This window comes from Benincasa hispida, chromosome 9 (assembly GCF_009727055.1).
Source record: "Benincasa hispida cultivar B227 chromosome 9, ASM972705v1, whole genome shotgun sequence".
Classification (NCBI taxonomy): Eukaryota; Viridiplantae; Streptophyta; class Magnoliopsida; order Cucurbitales; family Cucurbitaceae; genus Benincasa; species Benincasa hispida.
Genome location: NC_052357.1, coordinates 85,733,084 through 85,758,878, shown reverse-complemented (window position 1 = coordinate 85,758,878; position 25,795 = coordinate 85,733,084). Strand labels below are relative to the sequence as shown.

At 31.8% G+C, this 25,795-nt stretch overlaps 3 protein-coding genes across 5 annotated transcripts in view; all 3 read right to left on the bottom strand.

Moving 5' to 3' along the window:
- Positions 1-4,188: 4,188 nt before the first annotated feature.
- On the bottom strand, positions 4,189-8,013 carry LOC120084430 (polyadenylate-binding protein RBP47C-like). Its single transcript, XM_039040208.1, has 6 exons — positions 7,593-8,013; positions 6,266-6,746; positions 5,355-5,422; positions 5,143-5,273; positions 4,917-5,013; positions 4,189-4,580 (listed from the first exon to the last, which is right to left on the bottom strand). The coding sequence occupies exons 1-6, from the start codon at positions 7,845-7,847 to the stop codon at positions 4,407-4,409; spliced, it is 1,206 nt and encodes a 401-aa protein (XP_038896136.1). The 5' UTR covers positions 7,848-8,013; the 3' UTR covers positions 4,189-4,406.
- Positions 8,014-15,053: 7,040 nt separating this feature from the next.
- LOC120086178 (probable inactive heme oxygenase 2, chloroplastic) overlaps positions 15,054-25,795 on the bottom strand; it is a 22,394-nt gene continuing 11,652 nt past the window's right edge. For 2 of the 3 annotated variants that reach the window (XM_039042690.1, XM_039042689.1), the window contains exon 5: positions 17,963-18,452. The gene's annotated coding sequence lies outside the window, so the exon portion shown is untranslated. Of the gene's footprint in view, positions 15,104-17,962; positions 18,453-25,795 lie in introns of those variants that run through there. The other variant, XR_005484159.1, reaches the window with a different exon arrangement.
- Positions 21,774-22,334, bottom strand: LOC120084961 (uncharacterized mitochondrial protein AtMg00810-like). The gene has a single exon (XM_039040772.1). The coding sequence runs from the start codon at positions 22,332-22,334 to the stop codon at positions 21,774-21,776; it is 561 nt and encodes a 186-aa protein (XP_038896700.1).

The following is a 25,795-nucleotide window of genomic DNA, read 5'->3' as shown; positions in this document are numbered from 1 at the left end:
CTGTGAAGAACTCGATGCTCGCCTAGATCTGCCGCTAAACAAAACTCAGTCGATGCTTTCCCTTGCTCCAATCGGTTCATAACAAAACTCACTCGATGCTTGCCCTTGCTCCAATCGGTTCAGATGAACCGATTGGTTCAATCAACTTGGTTTGGTTTCATTTAGTCAGCTCAGTTAGTTTAACTTAGTCAGCCAAGTTTGGTTCAGTTTGGTTCTTAGATGATTCTTTTATCGATTTCAGTCTTTGTTCAGTTTTCAGATTTTTCAGAGTCTCTGTTTCATTTTATCTTTGGATATTTTCATAGATGTATGTTTCGATTTTATCTTTGAATATTTTTTTAGATCTCTATTTTCAGCTTAGAAGTTCGTGGTCTTCGTTTTAGATCTTTATGAAGGTCTCTGTTTCCAACCTAAAAGTATATGAGTTCCTGTTTCCAGCCTATAAGTTCTCTATCTTCTAGTTCTTCATGGGTTTCTGCTTCTCGCCCAGATCTACCGTGTTTTGGTTTAGAATTACTTCTTCAGTTTCTGTGTTGCTTCAGTTTATCTGCTCACAAACTCGAGTTGTTTCTATCACCTTGAGTTTGAGGGAGAGTGATGAGATATTTAGGCTTTAATCTATGTATTGTGCATATATTTAGGCTATAATTAGGTTATCGTCATTTCTATAAATTTCTTATGTAAATCTTAAGTTAATATACAGAAATTATTCATTCAAATATTGTTTTCACACTAATCATTCACAATTAATTTTTATTAAAATTGGTTCAATAATAATAATATTTTTTATGTAAGAAATGATACTATGTAAATATATTTTTATAATTTATAAAAAAAAACGCTAGTAGAGAGAATTTTTTCTTCAAAGAAATATTAACAATAAACAATATATTAAAAGAAGATGACAAAAAACGAGAGGAAATTAAAAATGAGAACCAAAATAGTATTTGAGCCTAAAAACACTAGATAGAATCATTTTTATAACAAATTTTAACAATTTTTTACAAGATATCCTAATTGAGAATTTTCAATACATTAAAGGTAAAATGAATAATTCAAAGATAAAAGCCAACTATGACAATTTCGTATATTTAAGCTAATTTTTAAATTTATAAGCATAAAATTATTTTGAAAACAATTTCTAAATGAGCTTTAATTAATTTTTTTAATACTGATGTATGCAAGATTAAACACAGGTATTAAATTTCTATCGATATCTCAATATTTTTATATTTTTATGGATTTGATATCAATATAAGAAGTAAATTAAAATTTTCATTATATAGTAGAAAGTTCTACAAAATATAAAAGATAAGCGACTTACGTCTCTAGTGTGTATATATATATACATGTCAACTTGATTAAGAAAAAAACTAAAAAAGTTTATTAATTATTTTAAGTATTTTATTATTATAATTATTTATTATAATTTTTTAAAAAATATCTATCCACATTAATGTATTATTTTATTTAAAATTGATATCTCAACGTCAAATTTTGGGTTATTGATTTAAGCCCTCAATTTATAGAAGCTTTAACCTTTGAACCTTGCTCAAACAAACTTGTAGGCCAAAGAAAGGGTTGAATAGCATGGCTGTCAATAATTCAATTTATAGATGGATGACACTAAAAAAAAAAATCATACAAGTAAAATAAAAATAAAAAATTTCCTTTTTTTCTTCCAAAAGTGCTTTTCTTATTTTGAAATTAATGATTCTGAAGAAATCTCACTTTTTATAAATTAGTGGCACGAAAAATCTGTCATAAAAAACATTCAAAATATCGCAACTGTCATCAATCATAATCATGTACTTTTACCTTCCTACATTTAACCATGATTATTTTTAGTCTGACATGAAAAAACCGTCATAAATTAAAAAAAAGGAAAAATTCATATTTTTTTATTAAAAATGCGTGATTTTGACTTTAGTGACTGTTTTTTTTTAAATCTTCATCCTATATTTGCCGCGGTTCATGTGTCGTGAAAAACTCCAATCTATCGTAGCGAATGTTGTGATAAAAGGACATAATCTTGGAATTGAGGCATCACAATGTAAAAAGAAAGCCAGCCTAGGGAATTGCTATGGCTACCAATTACTTTCTACAACCGTGGAAGTGGGGGGGGACCCTGCCGTGCTAAAACGCCACGCCGTGGGGGCTGGGCTGGGGGCACGCACCGCTTATTATGCTTTTACCCAGCCGGCAGCCGCAGCAGTTTTGCCGTAGCGGTAGGGCCACGGCGGAGCTATGACATTGACATGCCACAGCCAGCTACCATCTAAATTTTAAAAAGCCTCTTTTACAATTCCCAATTGCATTCCAACACAAAATCCAAACAAACTTAGTGAAGCTTTTGGCTTGGCTTGGCCTGGCCTTGCAGCCTTCAATTTATGGGTCCCTTCTTCTTCTTCTTCTTCTTCTTCTTTCTTCCAATATTAGTTTGAAAGGACACTCAATTTCAATTATGCTTCTGAATCGTCTTCATGATTCGAGCTTCTAAAGCTAAGGGTTTTGCGTAAAAAGGAAGCTGCAGACTTGCAGATGAATAGTGATATAACATTAAAGATGATTAAAGCATAAAGTGACTGTCCAACAAAGTCAATGTGTATTGTGTACCCATTTCATTTCGGAATCTAATGGGACTTGACTGCTGTATTGCTATTTTATCCTATTAGCTTTTGGGATTAAGAAAATTTATTGCTCAATATCGTAAATAAAGATAGTTGGGTGCATTCTAGATTACACCAATTTTTGAACAAATTATCCCATTATCCGTGCAATAATATACTCAAATAATATTGCAAACCGTCTAATTTATATAGCAGCAAGCCATTTTAAATTAAGGGTAGTACATGAATCTATTTTATTGATGGATGAACACTTTTTGATTGAACTAAAATTACTCATTTTTTTTAAAAAATATATCTAATATTATTTTCTTTTAATATTAGATCACAAATAAAAATGCAAAGATTGGAATCGACATAAAAAAAAATATTTGCATGCTCAATCAAATTGGAAACAACTAAATGAAATTATAATTTTTTAAAGATTAGAAACAAAATGGAAAAATTACAAAATTGGACAAGTGGAAGATGTTGAGATCAACTAAAATGGTTGATGGAATCAGATTTAGTAGGATAGCGTGCGGGTAGTACCACTCAAATTTTGGCCAAAGTCTCAAACTTGTCCAAACAAAAGGGATATGTATCACATGAAGAAAACTAATTTCACGTCTAAAAAAAATAAATAAATAATTGAGTCTCCCGCTCTAATTTGTCATGAATTAGTATTTTGGTTGCTTCTAAAATATATATATATATATAGATGTTTTTTTTAATGCGTAAGGCACGACAAAGTACAATAGGAAAAAAAACACTTGTGAATAAACTTTAAAGAAATTTTATTATCAGTAAATTCTATTTTTTAGTAAATAAATGAGAAAAAAAATCCTAATTATATTTGTTGGTTCAAAATAGAATCTAACGCTTTGGGCCATTAGGTCAATGCCTAATGTGCAACTCATTTTGTGCACCACACACCTAGGCACCCCTAAATGGGCATTTATCAACATTCATAGAGGACCTAATACAAATTAGACAATATTTATCCATTCATGATCATCGTTAATTCGACTGTTTTTTATCACGTTCGTTACGATTACGATTACTATTTGACCCTAACGATAATAGTAACCGTAATAGTATCGATAACAGTAAATGTGGTGAATTTCTTAATTCTCCTACTGTAGTATTGATAATAGTGTCAATTAGTGGATCCTACGTAATTTTCAAATGCAATCAAATTGATCGCCCTCCAATCAATCAGATTATATACTTTGATTACAAACTTGGAAGTGAATCCTTTTCATAGGATTATGAAACATAGGTAAACAACAACAAACTTAATCGAATGAAGTCCACTTTTCATATTACCATTAATTAATAACGTTGCCTAAACAAAAACACTCAATACTCTTAACTCATTTCTAATCATTAGATACCGACCTAGCCACATATCATTCTCACAGAGTAAATAAAATTCAGACGCCAAAGACGTCCAAAAATTTTCACCAAATAAACACAATAAAAACCAATACTGTATTTTGAAAGGCCCAAAAATTTGATTTTAAATAAACCAAACCAAACCAGAAATCAATGACTGGGAAGTATAGGTAAAACCGAGACATTGTAACATGCATACACTATTGCGAGATCATATATATTCTGCTAAATAAGTTTGTTATCAATCTCAGTAAGAGTAACAATCTGAATGAAATAAATATATAAATATCCCCTACGAAATTAGAGAACTAGCTTAGGTCATCAAAATTCAGTTCCACTAAGCAGATGGAGGATGATTAATATGGAAGGAAAAAAGAATCTAAAACCAAGTGAATTCAGAAGCTAAAGTAACTTCAGCTGTTCTACTTGTTGCTGATGACTTCCATAGACAGTGTAAGCTCCGTAAGCTGCGTGATACATACTTGGATCGTGAGGAGATGGCAAACCATATCCATAGCCGTCATATATGTGCCCTCCGTAGTAAGCTCCATTCCACTGGTTCCCAAAATCTCTAAACTGCCAAACCTCAACAAATGCAAGAAAAACAATACTGTTAAGTTTGTTTATCCAACTAAATCGAACTCTTCAGATGATAACAATTGAGAAGCAATGGTATTTCCCGACCCGTACACGAGATACCACATGAGTTTTTAGTCAGGCAAACACATTTTTTGTTGATGACAAAAGATTAAACGTAGAAATTTGTCAGCAAAAGTAAAGTTCAGACTTAATTGGAATTCTAAAAAAAACTCATTTTTGTTGTTTTCCTATCCTTGCCCTTCAAGAAAGTCGAAATAAATTATGCATAGTTTTTTTGTTATCATTTTTACACAAGGAGAGAAGGTAATTTGCCTGCTTATTTGCTGGATTTCGGCCCCAAGAAAGACGAACAGTTTGCTTGCCAATTACAGTTGCATTTAGTTTCTGCAAAGCCTCTTCAGCGTCACTTCTGCAGAGGAAAATTGAAAAGAATATGTGACAGAAATTAGTAACTCGATAAATTAAGAAAACCAATAACCAAATGGATATATTATTTCATTGTTTATATGATAGGAAAACCTGATTACAAACTTTTTACCTGTTGGCAAATTGGACAAACCCACATCCTTTACCAACTGGTATTTTAACAGAGACTATCTCACCATACTGCGAGAAAGGTTGCCTCAGATCTTCATCGGTGACATTAGGATCAAGCCCACCAACAAATATCTAAAAGAAAAGCTCAGGTTAACCAAACAATACGAGGTGGAATCTCTAGCCATGCAAACAAAAATAACCAAAGCAACTCACAGTTGTATTTGCAGAATCCCCTTCAGATTGGAGACCTTGGCTAAAGGAACCATTTGTTGAATATCCTCCTATAAAAACCAGAGGATAAACATATATATAAGCAGTTCAAAACGGGTAGGGAAGTGCACAATCCTTAAAATTGTCTCATTTGGCGTGAAATGAGAAGAGAAAAGAAGTCATATGCAAACTGACAATGATTTCAAAAAGTTCAATTCTTTGAAGATGCTACTTCAGAACTACTTTTGCTCAAGAAGGATTTTCACAGCAAATTTTCATAAGATTGCTCTAGTAATGTTGTCGAAGGAAAATACCAAAAAAATGGCTCCAATTCAAAACTTGCTAACACAAATTTAACTGGATGGCCTATCTTATTAATAAAAATAACTCCACAAAAGAAAATTGCTTATAAATATGTAACATTATTGGATGCCTAAAAAATGAAAGATATAGCAAATAGATACTATCTCTTCAGATTGATTTATAAGGAGGAAGTAAATGACTTGCAACCCCTGTTTGAGCATATGAGACCACTTGAGTCTGAATTATTACAAATCTACAAAAAGTAAGTCAATATAATGGATAGCTTGTGTCTTCTGTTGTCTAACATGATATTTGACACACAAACATTAACTTCAACAAAATATCTAAGGAGAACAATAAAATCAAACCACAATTTTGTTAGAGAGGAAGACACAGCACATCCTTCTCCAGTAGCATTATAGTTCTCATTTTCAAAACCCTTTTTTGATACATAACCTCAAGTCTTGAACCAAATGTCCGAGGAGAAAAGAAATCTTTCATATTTTTATTTATTCCAGAATTGCAACCCCTCCACCACAAACACTAATCCTAATCCTTCTTGGAAGTTGTTTTAGGCTAAGCACACACTAAAGCATAAAATTTAAATGTACCTTGTGAAGAATGCTGTTGCTGATATCCAGAAGACTTTCTGGGTGTTGCTGCACCAATGCGCATAGGTCTGCTTGAACAATATACACCATTCATTTCAGTCATGGCCTGAGACCTTTCATTGTCATCTCCAAACCGCACAAAACCATAACCCTTTGAACGACCAGTGTTGGCATCAATTACAACTTTTGCTCCTTTAACAGAAGGAAATTTACTAGAAAATGTTTCATACAACATAGAATCAGTAACATCTGCAGCTAAGTCTCCAACGAAAATAGAAAGATCGGGATCATTATCCGATCGCTTGTCACCAGTGCTAAATGTCGCCCAATTCAGGCGGAAAGTCTGCTCTGTACTTGGCATGAACACTCCAGAATAATTCTGAAGAACTTTCTCAGCTGTTGCATGAGAAAAAAATTCTACAAACCCATACCCTTCAGACAAACCAGTATGCTTATTACGAATAACCTTCATAGATGAAATCTGCATCATACAGAAAATAGAACAATCGATGTTCAACGTGATTATGCCAACCAAAGAACAATTCGAGATTTTTCAACAAAAATATATATCTTTAGAGAACACTAAGGGATGTCAATGTCAATTACTAGAGAGTGTAATCTTCCATTTATTAATAACCTGATCTAGTATAGTATAGTATTTCTTTATATCCTTTTCACAATATTTCAATAGGCAGTAAATTTTTGAGGTTAGAAGATACAGTCATTCTAAATGGGACTAAAAGTCATAAGACATACTTCTATTTTGCTTTACCATATACTACAAATTCTCTCATTGAGATTTGTTTAATTGCAAAAAATATTTTTACAAAATATAGTGCTACATTTTTAGGCAGATTCTTCTCTAGCTTACTAATATCAGAAAAAGTAAGTAAATCAAAACAGAGAACTCCAGTACATTCTCACTCCCTCAAAGGTAGCAGAAACCTTTTCTTTTTTTTTTTTTTCCAAAACCAAATATTTGACCAAGCTTATAATTGTCATTTAGTTCTGCATTTATGTTGAAATTGCATAGCAGAATAAGAAACTAAGTAAACGTATTCAACTATAAGAATGAATCGGAAAAAGGAAACATTCGATATTTATGCCCTTACTTTAACGAAGAGAATGTAAATATAATTGAGAACTTCCGATTAAAATTCCAGCAAGTCGATTCATTGTAACGACTTATTAGACTAGTAATGTACAGAGAGTGAATGTTACACATTAATCATCAAACTAAAAACGCGTATAAAAAACATTAAAAATTGAAAAAAAAAAAAAAAAAAAAAAAAAAAAAAAAAAAAAAAAAGAAGAAAGAAAAATGTACCTCGCCGACGGAAGAAAAGCAAGAATGGAGGTAACTCTCGTCCATCCAATGATGCAAGTCACCGATCCAAATCGTCTTATTTCCGCCGCTAGATCGTTGTAACGGTTGCGAATGCTGAATAGGAAGATGATGATGGTGATATTGGTGATGATAATGCATATACGGCGGCGGAGTGACGGCGCCATGTAATGCTGCGGCGTCATCATATGGTGCGGCATTACCATGGCCGGCGGCGGATACTGCATTGGCATCCATGACTGTGGCTGTTGATGCCGTTGATTTGATTCCTGCGGCTGCGAATCAGAGCCGTTGGTTTGCATCTTATCTTCCTCCGTATTAACAATGGAACAAACGAAACAAAGAATGAAGCAGATTTTAATGTACACCTACACCCTAACCAAAAAGGGTAAAAGAATCAGAATTGAAGGAAAGAAAAAAAAAAAAAAAAAAAAAAAAAAAAAGAAAAAAAAAAAAGAAGAAGAACAATAAAACAAAGAATCTGAGGAGAGTTTATTAAAAGAGAAACAGAAACTAGAAAGAAAGATGAGTGGATTAGGGTCTAAGCTTGAGGATTTATTTGGAGTTTGAAGGATGACGAAGATACAAACCGGAAGGTTTTTTGGGCCAATGCGGTGGCTATATACACCCTTGGATTAAGGGGCACACTTTAATCTCAGTCGTTGATTTTAGTTTCATCTCCGGAGCTCTGGCTCGATCCGCCGCCAATTACCCTTTTTCCTCTCTAACCCCAACTCTATCTGACGTCAGCTTACTATTTTGTTATAAAAATCAGTCTACACTTTTTTTTTTCCTTCCTTCTTATTCTTAAAATAGGAAATTTCAGAAAAGGTTTTCTATCTTCTCCTTAAAATTAGGAAAAACTCGCTTCTTAAATAACATTTTATAGTTTTATTTATGGTTAAATCTTATTTTAGTTCCACAAGTTTGAATCTTATTTTATTTACATCCTTAAATTTTAAAAAATATTCATTTTAGTTCCTAGATTTTAGAAAATTGTTTATTTTGATCTCTACTACTAAGATTTTGTTAATTTTTTGATGAAATTGCATCTCGCATGTGTTGAGCAAAATGAAAATTAAGTAAAATACAACAACCAACGCATCAAAATACTGAACGACCAAATTTTTAAATGCAAAATGACTTTTAAATTCTATAGGAAATCGATTTACCATTTAATTCAAAATTGAAACCCTTATATTTTTTAGTGTTACTAACTTATTTAGCAGTTTAGTCATCTAAAAACATACAAGTCATCTCATTATTTTGTTTAAGAGTTAACATAGCTTTAATAGCATGGATCAAAGTAAGCATTTTTTAAAAGTTCAAGAATTAGTATAGACGTTTTTAAAAGTTTAGGTCTCATTTGGTAACCATTTAATTTTTTTGTTTTTGTTTTTGAAAATAAGTCTATTGCATCCACATTTCAAAAATTGGCTTAGTTTTTCAAACAAAAAGTAAATTAAAAAAATAGTATTTATAGGCTTAAATTTAAAAAATAAAAACAACAAATAAAAGAATTACCAAAAGAGGTCTTAAATATTAAAATAGAACAAACTTCAAATTTCAAAATCCAAAATAGGATTTAAACCTTTAATTTATTTACTGTAGAAAATTTCTCTGCAATGGACTAATCAATCTTTGATTATTTTACAATCTCTGATTATTTTACACTATTTTATTTTGAAAAAATAATTTAATTATATTTAAACTTATTTATTTTATTGGGCTCTTTTTTGTTTGGATCAAATTCAGTACCTATCAGCCCAAGTAATTATGGATCAAATCCATTATACCTAGCCTGAACTAGGGGATGTCCACCATATTCCATTTTCTGAATAATTTATTAGATTATTTTTATTTTAAACCATAAAAATAAAATTTATGAGTTTACTTTCTAGTCGGCATTTAACTATATAATATTTATATAAAGTTTTGTGCTAATAAGCATATAAATGTAAAATTTTGTTAAAAGAAAAATTTTAAGAAATTAAACTAAAATTTCTCTCATCTCATATTAGATTAGACTTTTTTCCAATATTAATGTACATATATTGATTTATAACAACTTGTGATTAAATATTTAGTGAGCAATAAAATGATACAAATCAAAATGCATCAAGTTATTTTTCTTAGTTGTGTCGTGCTCCTATTGACTTAATAATAATGTATATGTTAATTAAACTGCATTAGATCAATTATGTTGGGAAAAAAAAAAGAAATAAACAAGCAATTTTATGTAGGAAGAAAATATTCTAATAAAAAAATAATATATAATTTAGCATTTTAGGTTCTAAGAAGAAATTTAGTTAGAACACTTTAGTTTGAATTCAACACCATGCTTAATAAAAAGAAGAACAGAACAAAACAAAGAAACAAAAAAATAATAATAATAATAATCACAAGCCAAATTTAAGCATATTTAAAAAATGGATGCAGATGAATTGGTTTACATCATTTGTTATCTGCTTTTTATCAATGATTTAAAAAACAATCCAAATTTTGAGAACTAAAAAAAACATAGTTTTCAAATCATTGTTGTTTTTGTTTTAGAATTCAATCATTGTACTTAAAGAAATATACAGATCATTATTATTATAAAAAATGTAGATGATATAAGTTTAATTTTAAAAAACAAGAAAAAAATCAAAATAATTATCAAACTAGAATTAAATAATATATAAGAGAAGTTTATCCTTGCGTAACTCTCTTAAATGCATTCTTGTAGCCTAAAAAGATGATTTTTTTTTTCTCTGTCAAATAAACGAAACTTGTTGTTACTTAATTTTAGGTGTAAGAAAAGATTCATCCAAAACCATCCATTTGTAGTTAAATAGTCATTTAAATAAATTATTATGTGGCAATTTATTTATTTAGTATTGTTATTTTTTGTGTAAAAGAGAGAATATTAAAATTAAATTAGGTGTAAGCTTGCTCTTTTAAAAGTTGTTCTCAAAATATAAAAAGATTTGTATGCCTATATTGAAAGAGCATGAAAATCGTTATGAATTTTTTTAATATGTTGTGTATTTTAAATAATATTATAATGTTATGAAATATAAAATTATATATTTTGTGATTTAAATATGTTTTTTTTCATATAATTTAAAATAGAAAGTTATGTGAAAATAAGACCATGATATTCATATTATTGTCTCTCAACTATCAAACACTAATTTATTTTTATTTTAAATTTAAATTATTTAAATAATAAAATTAAAATTAATAACTATAAAAATAGTTGAAGTAGGAACAGAAAAAAAAATAATCAAACTTCATTAATTAACAGATAATTAATAATACACAATAAATAACTTTGAAGTACATATATATTTTGCAATATAATAACATTACTGAAACATGCCGTTGGTAATATGAATATATAGAATATAGATATAACTAAACTAAGTTACTAACTATGAATTTATATCATTGCTAATAACATATTTAAGTGATTCATAAAATATCATAATAATCCTAATGAATTTTAGAATCCATAAGGCTGGCTGGTGCAACAGAGTGACCGGCTCCGGGGCTGTGGCCTGGGGTTGTCGGACGGAAGTCGCCGCCGAGCACCTCCGCGTCACTAGCAGCAAACGGAGTGTGGTGATCCAATGCCGGTGGCCCCGACTTGAGAAGAGCAACAGTGGCGGCGGTTTCTAAGATTTTGCGGTGGAGATTTTCGGGAATATCGACATCGTCGGGATGCTCGGCCGGCAGCAACCTTGCTTGGGTGGGTGATATATTGGAGACAGAAGATAAAATGAGAATGGCGGCGGCGGTAGAGATCATGAGCTTAATTATTGGAGCCATTTCTGTTTGGAAAAAATGGAGAGAAATATTATTAGGTTATGTGAGAGAGAGAGAAGAGAGAAAGGTGTTGGGATGATTCCATTGCTTCCAACAAAGAGGAGTATTTATAGATAGTTTTTTGGTTCAAGGAAAGATACTCGTGTTTTTGTGTTGGTGCTGATTATTGTTGTTGGAGAATTTTCTTTTTCTTATTTAGTCCTTCATTTTTTTAAAAATTATTTTTTTTTTTGGATTTTAACATTTTTTTAATTATTGGTTATTTTTCAATTTTGTTTATGTAATAAATTTATATGACATTATAGTTAATGAATATCCGTAATAATTTAGAGGAAAAAAAAACCTATCTTGCTAATTTTAACTCATTCATTAACGATTAACATGTATATTCACTAATAGTGAGAGACTAGATTAAATTCTAAATAATTTAGACTAAGTCGAAAGAATATACTAGGACTAAAATCTATATTCATTTTATATTCTATATTGTCAAAATGAATATAATTCGACTAACATAGTATTTTTACTATCGACCTCGAAATCAGAGGTTTAGTTATCCTGTCCCACGTACTGTCAAAGGAAAAAAAAAACTTATATTCTATATTATGATTTATGTGTATTCAAAGATAAATGATTATTTTTTGATTATATGCCAATTCAATAATGTATACCTTACTTCATTGGAATCATTAAATATACAAATGTACATTTTTGTTAACCAAATGTACTTATGGTTCTAATTTTATCTTTTAGAGCTTATTTGATGAAGATTTTGTGTTTCTGATTTTTTTCATTGATATTGATAAAAATTCGAATACCTAAGATTTTGTAAAGATGGGTACGAAACTATATTCCAAAAACCTCATTTAATTTTGATCCAGTTGATATTATTGGAGAATGAAGAGTAAATAAGTTGGCACAGAAAAAAAGGGTTAAATAATAATGGGGAAAGCACTTCTTAACCACCCAAGGATTTTGAATAAAAATGATATTCTACTTCAATCGTGTATTAAATTATATATACCATCTAATTAGCATACTCTTTTTGACTAGATTCTAAGGCATAATTTGATAAGTAACTATTTAATTTTAATTTTAATTTTTTTAATTAAATCTATTTTCCCTTAATTTTTTTACCATAGTTTTCATTTTTAAAGTAAAACAGTTTCAACTCTTAACTAATTTTTTTAAAAAAAATAAAAACTATTTTTTTTCTAGTTTCGAAACTTATTTAGATTTTTGAAAACGTGGGTAGAAATTTATACAACAAAACAAAAAATTTAGAGGTGGAGAAAGTCTTTATAGGCTTAGTTTTCGGTAACTAAAAATCAAAACCCAAATAGTTATCAAACATACTTTAACTTTAGTTTTCTATTTTTAAATTTTGGGTAATTGTAATGGGTAACACTTTTAGGCTAATTATTAAGTGTAGAGCAACATTTTAAAAGTATTGCAAATATATATAACAAAATCTATCGGTAATAAGACTCTATCGCTAATAGACTCCTTCTAGTAGTATAGTCTATCATTGATAGACTTCGAGAGAGTTCTATATCTACTAATACTTTAGACTTTGTTATATTTGCAACTGTCTCTTAGAACTTATGCTTGTTTCCTCCTAATTTTTCAATAATAATTTTTGCCTTTGGCAAAGAAATACTCTAACTCCATTTTAAATTCTAAAAACAAACACAAGTTTTTTTTTTAAAAAAAAAATTACTTATTTTAGTTTGCAAAATTTAACTTGATTTCTTTTAAAACATAGAAATTTATAGATGAAAGTTGTGTTTACGAGGGTAAATTAAAATTTGGTAGAACAAAAAGGAAAAGTACCGTAGATTTGAAAGAAGAGAATGATTATGTGCCCCAAGATTCTCCTAGAGAGAGAAAGTGTGAAGAGAGAAAATGGGAGCATAGTTTTTGCTTTCTTGTCAAAGGGCAAAAAATTCTTCTTCCTCCATTAGCAAATTTGCATGTCCCATGCAGAAAAAGGAAGTTCCATTTTAGAATGATTCATTTCCAAAGGAATATGCAGTTGTATCCAAATAGAATCACTTGCTATTTTGGAATAAAGAAACCAACCCAAAGTGCCAAACCCACTACTAGACTTTCTACTACCAAACCCAATTTTGACTAAACTTCAACATTGCTGCCTCCATTAATGCTTCCTTCCACGTGCTTCCATTTACTCTAGTTTATATACTTCACTTCATATATATATATATAAATCGATAAATTGTAAATTTGATACCAATTCAATTTTTTTAAAAGAATGATATGGTGCGTGGGTTAGTAGGTGTACCAAAATATCTCAACTAATTAGTTGATCCATTCTTAGCACCTTTATCATCTCTCACTTTCCATTCATTGATGGATTGAAAAGTACAAAGGAAAAATCATTGCAAAAAAGCAAGAAGAGCTAGAGAGACGCCCTCAAGGGACATATAAAGCATAAAGTTACATAAATGTAGCAACTAACAAAACTGAAAGAGATGGTGATAGGGCTATAATTCTTAAAAAGCTTTTAGATCTATAAGTTCAACAACTTGTCAAGTGGATATTCATAGCATGAGGTTACTATTGTATGAGTTGTTCAATGTGCGGTTATTTCTTTCGAGTTATAAAGTCCAACGTACATCAATGGGTGAGTTGAAAATGATATTTTTTCTAAAATTCAAATTCAGACAAGGTCTATTCTATTGTTGATAGTAGTCCCCAAAGTATTTTACAACTTATTCTAAAGGTTAATTATCGGTCACTCTACAATAAATAAAAAGATGATCCATGTTTTCACCGTTCTATTTGCAAAGAATGCAGTTCAATTAATTAGGACATTTTTATATATTCACTATAGTTGTAAAGTAAAATCCTCACTTTCATATTGTTGAATGAAAGTTGCAGGCGATTGAAGTCTCTTTCTTCATCAATGAAGTTAAGGTGCAAGACAATGACTTGGATGTTATCTCTTTTTCTCACATTTGTCGTTACCATAATATCCTTAGCAACTAAAGCTTTAGAGGAGCACATGTCTTTCCTTCTCAATACTCCTTATCCTAAGTGGTTTACTATGCTTGTGTCTCATGATGTAATCTTGTAGTTTGCAACATATATCTATGTTGTTTTATTAAGTGGTTTCAAAGGTCATAATTATCTCAACAACATTGAATCGTGGTAAAACTTTCTTGGATAGATAATCTTTGAAGGGACATGTTGAGAGCAAACGTCGAACTCTTTTGTGTTTAAATAAATGAGTTTTGATTTCGATAGAACATATCCTAATTACAACTGCCAAAACTATATCAAAAGACTCATATATCTTCTTTGACCAAGAAATTAGAGGGCGGCGTTATGTTAAGATGATAATTTTTTTTAAAAAAAATACAAATATAATATCACATGGACTAAAACATGGAAAAAGATACCAATAGAATGATTAAGATTCTTTTGATATTCCAAAAGGTATTGTGGTGGTCATGATAACGGTAGAGAATCAAATTGGTGAGATTCGTGGGGATCTCATTAGATTGTAAAATAGTGTGTGTGGACAAGCAAGCACTTCAAACGGTAAATGCTTCTTCTCTAAGCCCAACGCCTGTTTGTTTCTTTTGCTTTTCTTCTTCCCCTTTGTTTTTGCTGTCTTTGGGTCTTATTTAGCACAACATTTTGAGTTGCTCTCCAATGTCCTCAAATAACCATAACACCAAATTAATTTCTACAGTAGATTTTTTTTTTCAGTACAATAATAGCAGATATGGGAGATCGAACTTTCGCTCTTTAAAGAAAAAAGTCATGTCCATTACGGTTGGATTGAGCTTACTTTGTTTATATGATTCTTTTAGAAAAAGAACTTTTTTTTGGTAATTATTTAAAAAACTAGAGTAGTTTTGAAACATAACAAAAATGAAAAATAAAAAATACGGGTAAAATATCTCATGATAGTTGAACACATGTTTTCGGAAAAAAAAATTCTCCTTCGAGAAAGAAAATATAACATATCGATTAAGAAGGGTATCTTCTACTTTTTCCACAAAAGAATTACCATACATTTCTTGCAGTACTTCTAAACTACTCTGTTTTCCTGATCTGTTTTAAAGTGCATAATCCTATTCAAGAAAACTTTAATTAAAATTGGACAAGTTCCTAAAGTTTTGAAATGCCTTTTAATGGCCTTTCAAGTCAATTTATCACTAATGGTTCAATTGAAGGATTTGTTTATTAATTAATTTATTTGAGAAGGTTCCATGGAAGAATATAATATAACAAGTTATCAGTAATAAGATGGTTGGAATTTGAATGATGCCTCAAATTATTTCTACTCCATCATAATTCTTTTAATACCATCAAGAGCTTGCTTGAATTGCTTTTCTAAGCACTTAAAAATACTTTGTACTTTTCTAAGCATTTAAAAAGTTAATTCAGAGAGATAAAACTAACTTTGCATACCAAATCATTCTCAAGGTTTTAGAGGATTTTAAACATTAGAGATGTAATGAAGACTCTAAAGTCTGATTTTATCATTGATAAAGTTGCACTTAAACTATACACAGAAGAAAAGAAAAATGTTATTTTTTTAATTCAATATACTAATCTCTAGTGATGTACGGTAGAATGAATTAGAAAACTCAAACAAGATGAATAATCAATGGAGAATTATCACTAGGATAATCACAACCTAAATTCTCCAGTTATATGTAAAAGATTGAGAGAGACTAAAGGAAGGAAAAAAAAAGTATTCTTTTTGTACTCTAAATGCCATTTCTCACTTCATTCACATTTAACTCAGGTTAAGTGTTAATGAATTTTCTTCAACGATACTTAAAATTGTAGGGATTCAAAATCCAAATGAAGTAGCAATTACTAAAATTGCTAAGGATCTGTTTGGTAACCATTTTGTCTATTGTTTTTATTTTTTAAAATTAAGCCTACTACTTCCACCTCCAACTTTCTTCCTTTGTTATTTATTTTTTTTTATCAATGATTCAAAAAACCAAGCCAAAATTTGAAAACTAAAAAAAAATAAATTAATATTTTTGTTTTTAAAATATAGCAAAGAATTCAACCATTGTATTTAAGAAGGATGCAAATCAATGTATAAATAGGGAGAAATAAACATAATTTTTAAAAATAAAAAATACAACAAAATGGTTACTAGATGAACCTAAATTAATCTTACAAAAAGAAAAAGAAAAAAAAAAAAGAAAAAGGCTGAACTTAAAACTTATGTTCAAATGGCACAATGATTTAACAACGATAATGGTGGAATTGATATAATTATTATTTTTAAAAATATCAGTTACAATTAAGGGAAATGCAAATGCACGAGTAGATTCGTTATAAATACTAGCTCAACACCGTTAATGGTGGTATGGTTTTAATATAATAATACCTCAAGAAATTAATTACATATCAATGATGTGAGATTATGTAATCATCCCAACTTAATTAGACAATAATTAGCAATCATATGCGTTTAATATCGGTTGAATTATCATCAAACTCAAGAACTTCAGCTCAAACATCCTGATAAATTTATATTTTAAAACATACAAACTTTCAAACACTCCTTTATGACTGAATTTAATATTAATTGATACGAATCAAGTGTGTTCATATCATTAACATGGGACCAAACATAGATTATCATATAAAGTAGAGGGAAAAATCATCACAAGAATTTGAATAAAAAGAAGTTAACCCGACAAGATATTAGTTAAACTATAAATTTAATCCCTACACTTATAATACTATGTCTTTTAGTACAAGAATTTAAAAAAGTTACAAATTAAATTAGGGCCGTTTAGTAATCATTTTATTTTTGAAAACTAAGTCTATTTTCTTTTTATTTCTTATTTTCATCTTTATTAAGTAAAAGAGCTAAATTCTTCACCAAATTCTAAAAAACAAAATTACCTTTTTTAGTTTCCAAAACTATATATCTGTCTCTTATACACATCTAGATGTGTATAAGAGACAGGTTCTATTGACTTAATTTTTAAAAATAAAAAACCTAAAAAATCAAATAGTTATCAAATTGGCAGATTATATTCCTTGCCCAATTGACATGTTTGACCGTGAGATAAAGCAAATGGCTACGTAGATTAATGGACATGTGTCACCTCAATGATCTGTTGATGGTATTACTAGGCCTGCATTTTAAACATGTAATTGAAACTTTTCAAAATTTAAAACTAAGGCACATTTGGTAATTAATTAGTTTTTGAAAATTAAGTCTATAAAGACTCATTCCACCTCCTATACTTCTTCTTTTGTCATCTACATTTTCTTATTGTTTTAAAAAAACTAAACCAAGTTTTGTTTTCAAAACTAAAAGAATCATTTTTAAAAACTTGTTTTTGTTTTTGGAATTAGACTAATAACTCTAACACTTATACTTAAAGAAAAATGTAAAATATAGTGAGAATTTGAGGAAGAAATATGCTTCATTTTTAAAAAACCAAAAACTGAAAAGAAAATGACTACAAGCCTAAACACAAACGAAGTATATAACCTAATATTTAGTCTTTTCGATAGATTCTTAACCATATCAAGAATGAAAGTGCCAAATTGATTTTGTGCTGTGTGTCACCGTCTTGAACGATGTTGAGTCACTAGGCAAAGTGAAAGTGATAATTGACCAAGTGGGCATTACTGATAATGATTTTGAAATATATATATATAAAAAATGTATATAAATATGAGAAAAAGGAAGGTGTAGAAAGCTTTAAACCCCACCAAAGCTAAGTCAAATGAATCCAATGGTTCTCTAAAGTACTTTAGAATGTGTACCTGATGGCATTTGATGGAATGTTGAAAATAATGGGGTTAGCTCCTCAAGTTGGGGAAGGTCAGTGGCTCCATACCTTCAGCCACCACTGTCCAAAATCACTGATATGTTTTTCATTACCAATCAGAGTATCAAAGCCTTTGAATGGGGGCAACTCTGTAGATTTATTGCAACTTTGATTGATTGAAAGAGAGTGCCATTTTCTGAGCTTTGTCAACTCCTACCCCTGGAGAAAAAGGCTCCATTACCTATTGGAAGTGTACAAAGAAAAACAAGGGGAAAAAATTAGTGCATAATTCAAATTCAGATTGTAGATCAATGTACCTATATTGCAATTGAATTGTTTAACTTTCGTATTCATCTACATGTACCAGTTTCTACAATACCATTAATGGTTTTGATAACAATTATAAGGTTTTCATTTGTAGTCATTAATTTAAGAACATACTTGAAGATAAATCAAAAGAAAAATTTTTAGATGCAAAAATTAAGAAGATATGGCAAGAATCTTGATATAAAGAACTAGAGCACCATCTAAATTGATGTGAATGGATTACAGTACATTGCAAGTTGTAGTTCGAAGTGAATAGTGAAGCTATCAGATAACCTAAATTAATGGTGTTGTGAGGCATCAGACACTGAAGGTTCGAAAGTAAAAATAAAAAGCATACTCTTCGTTCATTGAGGGGTTATGAATTGAATTCTGTTCAATATAGAAACATTTTAGCTCAATCCAACAAAATTTCTCCAATTCAAATAACCATATAATTGCATAATAAACCCAGCAGAGAGTGTAATTATTATGCAATTCACATTTTTTTCTACTTTGTGCGAAAAAATAATGAAAATGATAGAAATAAGGATTTTTGCACTTATTTTCCCACAATGAATAAAAATAATAGTAAAGTGTTGTACTTAATGAAAAAGAATATTCTCGTCTAAAACAGTTTCATAAGCACAAAACAAACAGTTAATTTCTAAAAGCTCATAAAGAATAAAAACTTCAAAAGAGTTGTTGAGTGAAATGTAATGTAAAGAGACATGCTCAAGGATTAAATAGTAAGCAAATGAAAATTTTTATCAATATTAATAGTTTGAGTTGTTTATAGTGATAGTTCTTGTACGACCCGACTTCCTAAGACTTATATTAGGCCGTTACTGCATGCATGCATACACCTCAACGATTATATTTCATAAATTTAACTAAAAATCAAAAGAATTTTATAAAGTAAATAACCTTTTATAAAAACTAGGTAACTAAAAATCTTTGATTAGGGTTCCTCTTATAAAACAAAACTAGAAAATGTTGCATAAAGCGTCTAATAGCGCAAAAGTTAAAATAAAAAACATGGGCTCTGATACCAACTTCCGTTTAAGATCCTGAAAGCTGTCTTCATAAGCCTTACTCCAAACAAAGGAAGCTCCCTTCCTGGTCAACTAAGTCAAAGGAGTGGTTGCGAGAAAGTATTGAGGTTGATAAGCATTTTATTAAAGAAAAAATTGAAACAAGAACAATATATATTCCTTATCTTCCTACATCAGAGCAAATTGCTGATGAACTAACTAAATGTCTTCCAAAGAAACAATTTGACAAATTGATTGACAAGCTAGCTATAGAAGACATCTTCAAACCAGCTTGAGGGGGAGTGTTGAAATTTCTATATTTGTATATGAATATTTATTTTTCCTTTATTATTTTTATTCTTTCCATATTTGTAAAAGGTCTTTCTCCTATATAAGAAGACCTAATCTGCACATATTAAATAAGAAAAAGGAGATTAATATTTTTATTCCTCCAATTTCTCTTATATGCGAATCTCAAAAAACAAACCAAATTACTTGTCATTCCAATGAATAAAAGCATTTAATGCAATTTTCACTCTGGCCTAACATAAAAAACCTAAAATTGTGCATATTTGAGCTTAAGTTGCATTTTATCTTAATAGACATGTTAATCAGAGAAACTGGGCTACTTGACAGAGATGGAACATGTGAATAGGAGTCCTCACCCCCTAACCTCACTGCCATCATAAAATTATAACGGCAAAACACGCTGTGACACAGGACATCAAAACAACAATCCTGGTTCCGGTGCTAGACATGTCTGGCAATAGCCACTTTACTATCCTTAGATTTCTAGGCAATGGTTATGGACACTTAGTGAGATAATATCTAGAAGACTAACACCAATGACAAAGAGGAAACCTGCATAACAGGTCAACGAAAAAGAAAGAAACTATTTTCATTTTAACTGATGTTACAGGAACCCTCTCCTTGAAATCTGTTGTTCTAAAATTTTCCATAGGCCTTGGTTCTGTTCTCAATATTTTCCAATGTCCATACTGTAAACAATTACTAATTCAACTAATCATCAATATCTTACTTATATAGCAAACAACATGCAACATAACAACATCTAGTGCTTCTCTCCCCCAGTAAAATCATGTCATCCAAAAGTTAAATGGTACAAAATATCCCAGGTGCATGATTTTAGACACGTTTCGGTGACACAAGATATTGGTTCAAAATAGAATGGAAAACATAAAACAATCAACATATGGCCGATGATTCATTAGAAAAGAAATAATCAATATTTGTAAGTTAATCGATTATGTGCAACTATTTTAATGGTAGACTTGGAAGATATCGCACCTGTTCTTATTAGTCCGCCAGAAACTTTACATGCAGCAGCACAACTTAAAAAAAACTAGATAACTAGAGGAGATTGAAAATGAGACTGGTCCTATGTTAAGACATATCTTCATTCATACATCAAAAGTTAGAGACTACTTCGAATCAGGGGGAGACCATGCTAGGTGCAGAAAAGGAAAAAGGAAAAAAGATATGAACTTTTCTGACTATTTAATCAAACTTGCCTCAGTTGAAGCACCTAACTTTTTCTTATCAAATAACTTATCTCTTTCTTTGTCTTCGACTCTTCAATTACTTACAACTTGTAGAGCATTTCTTTAAGGAATTTTCTAACTGTAATGGAGGTTGAATGCGCATTTGATTTTGTTAAAAAGAGAATAGGGAAGAGAAAAACAACAGGATTACGTGGAAACCCTAGTGCAAGGAGAAAAACCACGATATAAAGTCTTTTCTTATTTGTTTTTAAAACTGATACTCTAAATACACCGGGACTCACTGTATAAATAGACATTAGGGAACCCTAGGGGTCTTACACAATTACATAAATGCCCCTAGGTTAAAAACCCTATTTCCAACACTCCCCCTCAAGTTGGTGTATAGATATCAACAAGCCCCAACTTGCTTACACAATAATTAAAATTTTATCTCAATAACCCTTTTGTAAGTACATCAGCAACTTGTTGACTCGAAGGAATATAAGGGATGCATATGTTTCCACTGTCCAACCTCTCCTTAATATAGTGTTTGTCTATCTCCACATGTTTAGTTCTGACATGTTGAACTAAGTTGTTTGCAATACTGATGGCAGCTTTATTATCACAAAATAATTTCATTGGAAGTTCATTATCTTGCTGGAGGTCTGATAAAACTTTCTTCAACCAGATTTCTTCACAAATCCCTAGACTCATGGCCCGATACTATGCCTCAGCACTACTTCTAGCAACAACTCCTTGTTTTTTACTTCTCCAGGTGACTAGATTTCCCCAGACAAACGTACAATATCCAGACATGGATCTTCTATCAATAACAGACCCTGCCCAGTCAGAATCAGTGTAAGCTTCAACAGATCGTTTATCGGTTTTCCTGAACATTAGGCCTTTACCAGGAGTTCCTTTCAGATACCGAAAAATACGTTCAACTGCTATCATATGATCCTCACAAGGAGCTTGCATGAACTGACTTACAATACTTACTGCATAAGAAATATCTGGTCTTGTGTGAGACAAGTATATCAACTTCCCAACTAACCACTGATACCTTTCTTTATTAACAGGAATTCCTTCATTCTTATCATCGATTTTCGTATTGTATTCTACTGGCGTGTCAACAGGTTTACACCCAGTCATACCTGTTTCCTTTAGCAAGTCCAGTGTATATTTTCGTTGAGAAACTGATATACCTTCTTTTGAGCGAGCCACTTCCATTCCCAGAAAGTATCTTAGCTTCCCGAGGTCTTTAATTTCAAACTCTCTAGCCATCTCTGTTTTTAGTCTTGTGACTTCTACATCATCATCCCCAAATAAACAATATCATCAACATAGACAATAAGAACAGCTATTTTCCCTGATGTTGATCTTCTTACAAAAAGAGTGTGATCGGAATGTCCTTAAACATATCCCTGTGCTTTCACAAACGTCGTGAGCCTGTCAAACCAGGCCCTTGGAGACTGTTTCAATCCGTATAGTGATTTCCTCAATCTACACACTTTATTTTTAAATTGACTCTCGAATCCAGGAGGGGGACTCATATAGACTTCCTCCTCGAGTTCCCCGTTCAAAAACGCATTTTTAATATCAAGCTGGTGTAGGGGCAAATTTTTATTCACAACTACTGACAAAAGTACTCGGATCGTGTTCAGTTTAGCCACAGGTGAAAACGTCTCAGAATAATCCACTCCATATGTTTGGGTGAAACCTCTTGCAACAAGTCTAGCCTTGTATCGGTCAATTGTCCCATCTGACTTGTACTTTATAGTAAACACCCCAATTTAATCTCTGTTTTTGTCCGCGTTCAGGCAAGTCACGGTTTCCCAGGTTTTATTCTTTTCCAGAGCTTCTTATTTCTTCATACAGCAGACCGCATCTGGTTTTTTTCATTGCAACACTTATGTTATTTGGACCACTAGTGTCCAAGCTAGTAGGTAAAAGCCTTAAACTCGAGTCATGTCAAATTAACTATGATGTCATGTAAACTATGCACATGGATTATTTAAGTACATGAACGGGTACCTTTTCCTCAGGGCTTAGGAAGATTCAAGTGATGCCATCACGTTCTAATCACCTCTTCAGGCTTCTCACCATGATTTACTATCTGTGTATCAGAAACTTCAGTAGTATCTTCACATCATCATTAGAACGGACCATTCATCCTCCGATAGCTTTCAACCATTTCATCTTTACAGTTTTCCCCTTGTCATGTCTTCCCTTCATGATTCTCATCACATAAATCAACATCATTAGGAATATATGTACCTGGACCTGATGACAGGTCTGACTCCTACACCTGGATCCGGGCAGTTTCTGGTTCAACAGGTGACACGCTTCTTCCTGAGATTCTTCCTGTAGTACGTTTTCCAAGGAACTTTGATTGGTAGGAAGAACCAGACTATCATGATCAAGGATCTAGGTTAGACAAGGTTTGAAATGGGCCGGTGACTCTAAAAAGGAAATAGCATAAGAGGAACCAGTTAGTCCTCTCAGTTATGTTCTCCCCTGAAAATGACTAACAGGGAAAGAAACCGACTGAATCCTCGAAGAAAGGTGACATCCATAGAGACATAGATATTTCGAGATGACGGGTGATAGCACTTATATCCACGTTGATGGAGTGGATATCCAACAAAGACACACTTCTGAGCACGAGGAGAAAATTTCGTGCGGTTTGGACCATGGAGTGAACAAAAGAAACACAACCAAAAACCCAAAGAGAAACATCAGAGATCAACCAAGTAGTAGGAAAAGACTCTTTAATAAGCAATTCTAAAGGGGTATGAAGATTAAGAATACGAGAGGGCATCCGATTAATGAGGTGAACAGCAGTAAGAACTGCATCTCCCCAGAGGTATGATGGAAGGGTGGCGGATAACATAAGAGATTGGGCTACTTCAACCAGATGCTGATTTTTACGCTCAGCTACTCCATTTTGTTGCGGAGTGTAAGCACATGAGCTCTAGTGAACAATACCTTTAGAGTCGAGAAATTCTCTGAAAGAGGCATTAAAGAATTCTCGTCCATTATCACTTCTTAAAATCCCAATCTTTGTTTTAAATTGAGTTTCGACAGTTGTGTAAAACTGTTGGAAAACAGAGGACACTTCAGATTTATCAGTTAGCAGGAAAACCCAGGTGAGACGAGTGTGATCATCTATAAACGTGACAAACCACTGTTTTCCCGTGGAAGTAGTAACCGGTGAGGGACCCCATACATCACTATGAACAAGAGAAAAATGACTCGAGGGTTTATAAGGCTGAGAATGGAAAGAAACATGACGTTGCTTGGCACGAATACAAACATCACAATTAAAAGAAGAAGTACTAGCATTACGAAATAAATGAGGAAATAAATATGAATATTGAAAATTCAGATGTCCTAAGCGAAAATGCCATAACATAACATCATAGAGTCCCCTATCGTGCCGGGTAGTGCCAATCGTCATCCCCGATTTCAGATCCTGAAATAAAACTGAATCAGGTGAGAAAATCGCCTTACACCTCAAATCTCTTGTTAGTTTACTGACAGATAATAGATTATATGATATTTTAGGCACATGTAAGGTATCACGTAGAATTAAACCACGAAACGGAGAGATATTGCCCTTTCCTGCAACAGAGGCAAAAAATCCGTCTGCAATTTGAATTCTCTCATTACCAGCACTCGGATTATATGACATAAATAACTCTGAGGAACTCGTAAGATGATCAGTAGCTCCTGAATCCACAGTCCATGGTTTCTTACCATTCACACTAATTAGGCCGAAAGAAGGAAAATTACCTGACTGTGCAATTGCACTCACCCCAACTGTACTTGAGTTGTGTTTACCGTCACCAGGAGATTTCTTCTGAGTTTGGTCATCTACTGAATCACTTGCCAGGGCACGACTAATATTAGATTTTTCATGAGACTGTCGTCGCCTATTATTTGGGGGCTTCCCATGTAATTTCCAACATTGATCCTTCGTATGCCAAAGCTTTTTACAATGTTCACAAACGGGAGGAGGTTTCTTATCACCATCAGTACTGGACGGCTTGACAACGAAAGTGGCTGCATCAGTAGTTAAGGTGGTATTATTCATGGCACACGACCGATCTTCTTCCAGCCGTATTTCAGAATAGACCTCTCGAAGTGAAGGAATCGGGTGCTGGCCCAAGATCCGACTACGAACCCCATCAAACTTTGGATTTAATCCAGGTTTTAATACATGCAGGATTTATCGTCGAGAAGAGAAAAATTAAATGGCCAGAACTATTTTTCTTGGTTCTCAATCCGGCATATTCGGATGGCCTTGAGAAGGCGTCACAAGTTTGGATTATTTTGATAGAGGAAATTACCAAAGCTGATGGCCCACAGGTGATCCACAAGAACGAATTTGGAAAGGAGAAGATTCGTTGCTACAGGTCTCGTCTGGTGAACCAGTATGAACCCAGATAGGAAGACCGTATTATATGCTGCCACAGCCAAAGGATATTCTGCGGAGCGGCGCAAGATCTATATTTCTAAAGACAGAATCCTCTTCGGTTATATACAACTACCATTAAACAGGTTCATGAATCCCAAACAGGGGTCTATGGAATGTTACCTTCTTTTTAAACAAAACTGTTGATGCTTTGTGGCAGGAAATGGACTTGTTGTTACGAGAAAATTGTCTGGAATGTCCACAGGATGGTGGCTCCAATATTTAGGAAAAGATTGAGGAAGCAGATCGTGTTTTATGTGTTTTTGGC

Bases quoted from the DNA above. Each gene is read 5' to 3' on its own strand.
- LOC120084430 (XM_039040208.1), bottom strand. From the start codon at position 7,847: ATGGATGCCAATGCAGTATCCGCCGCCGGCCATGGTAATGCCGCACCA. The intron at 5,423-6,265 runs GTACATTTAAAT...TGGTTTTTATAG, and splicing joins GCAACAGCATTCTTCACAAG to GAGGATATTCAACAAATGGT. The intron at 5,014-5,142 runs GTAAAAAGTTTG...TTTCCTCTGCAG, and splicing joins TTTGTCCAATTTGCCAACAG to AAGTGACGCTGAAGAGGCTT.
- LOC120084961 (XM_039040772.1), bottom strand. From the start codon at position 22,334: ATGGCTAGAGAGTTTGAAATTAAAGACCTCGGGAAGCTAAGATACTTT.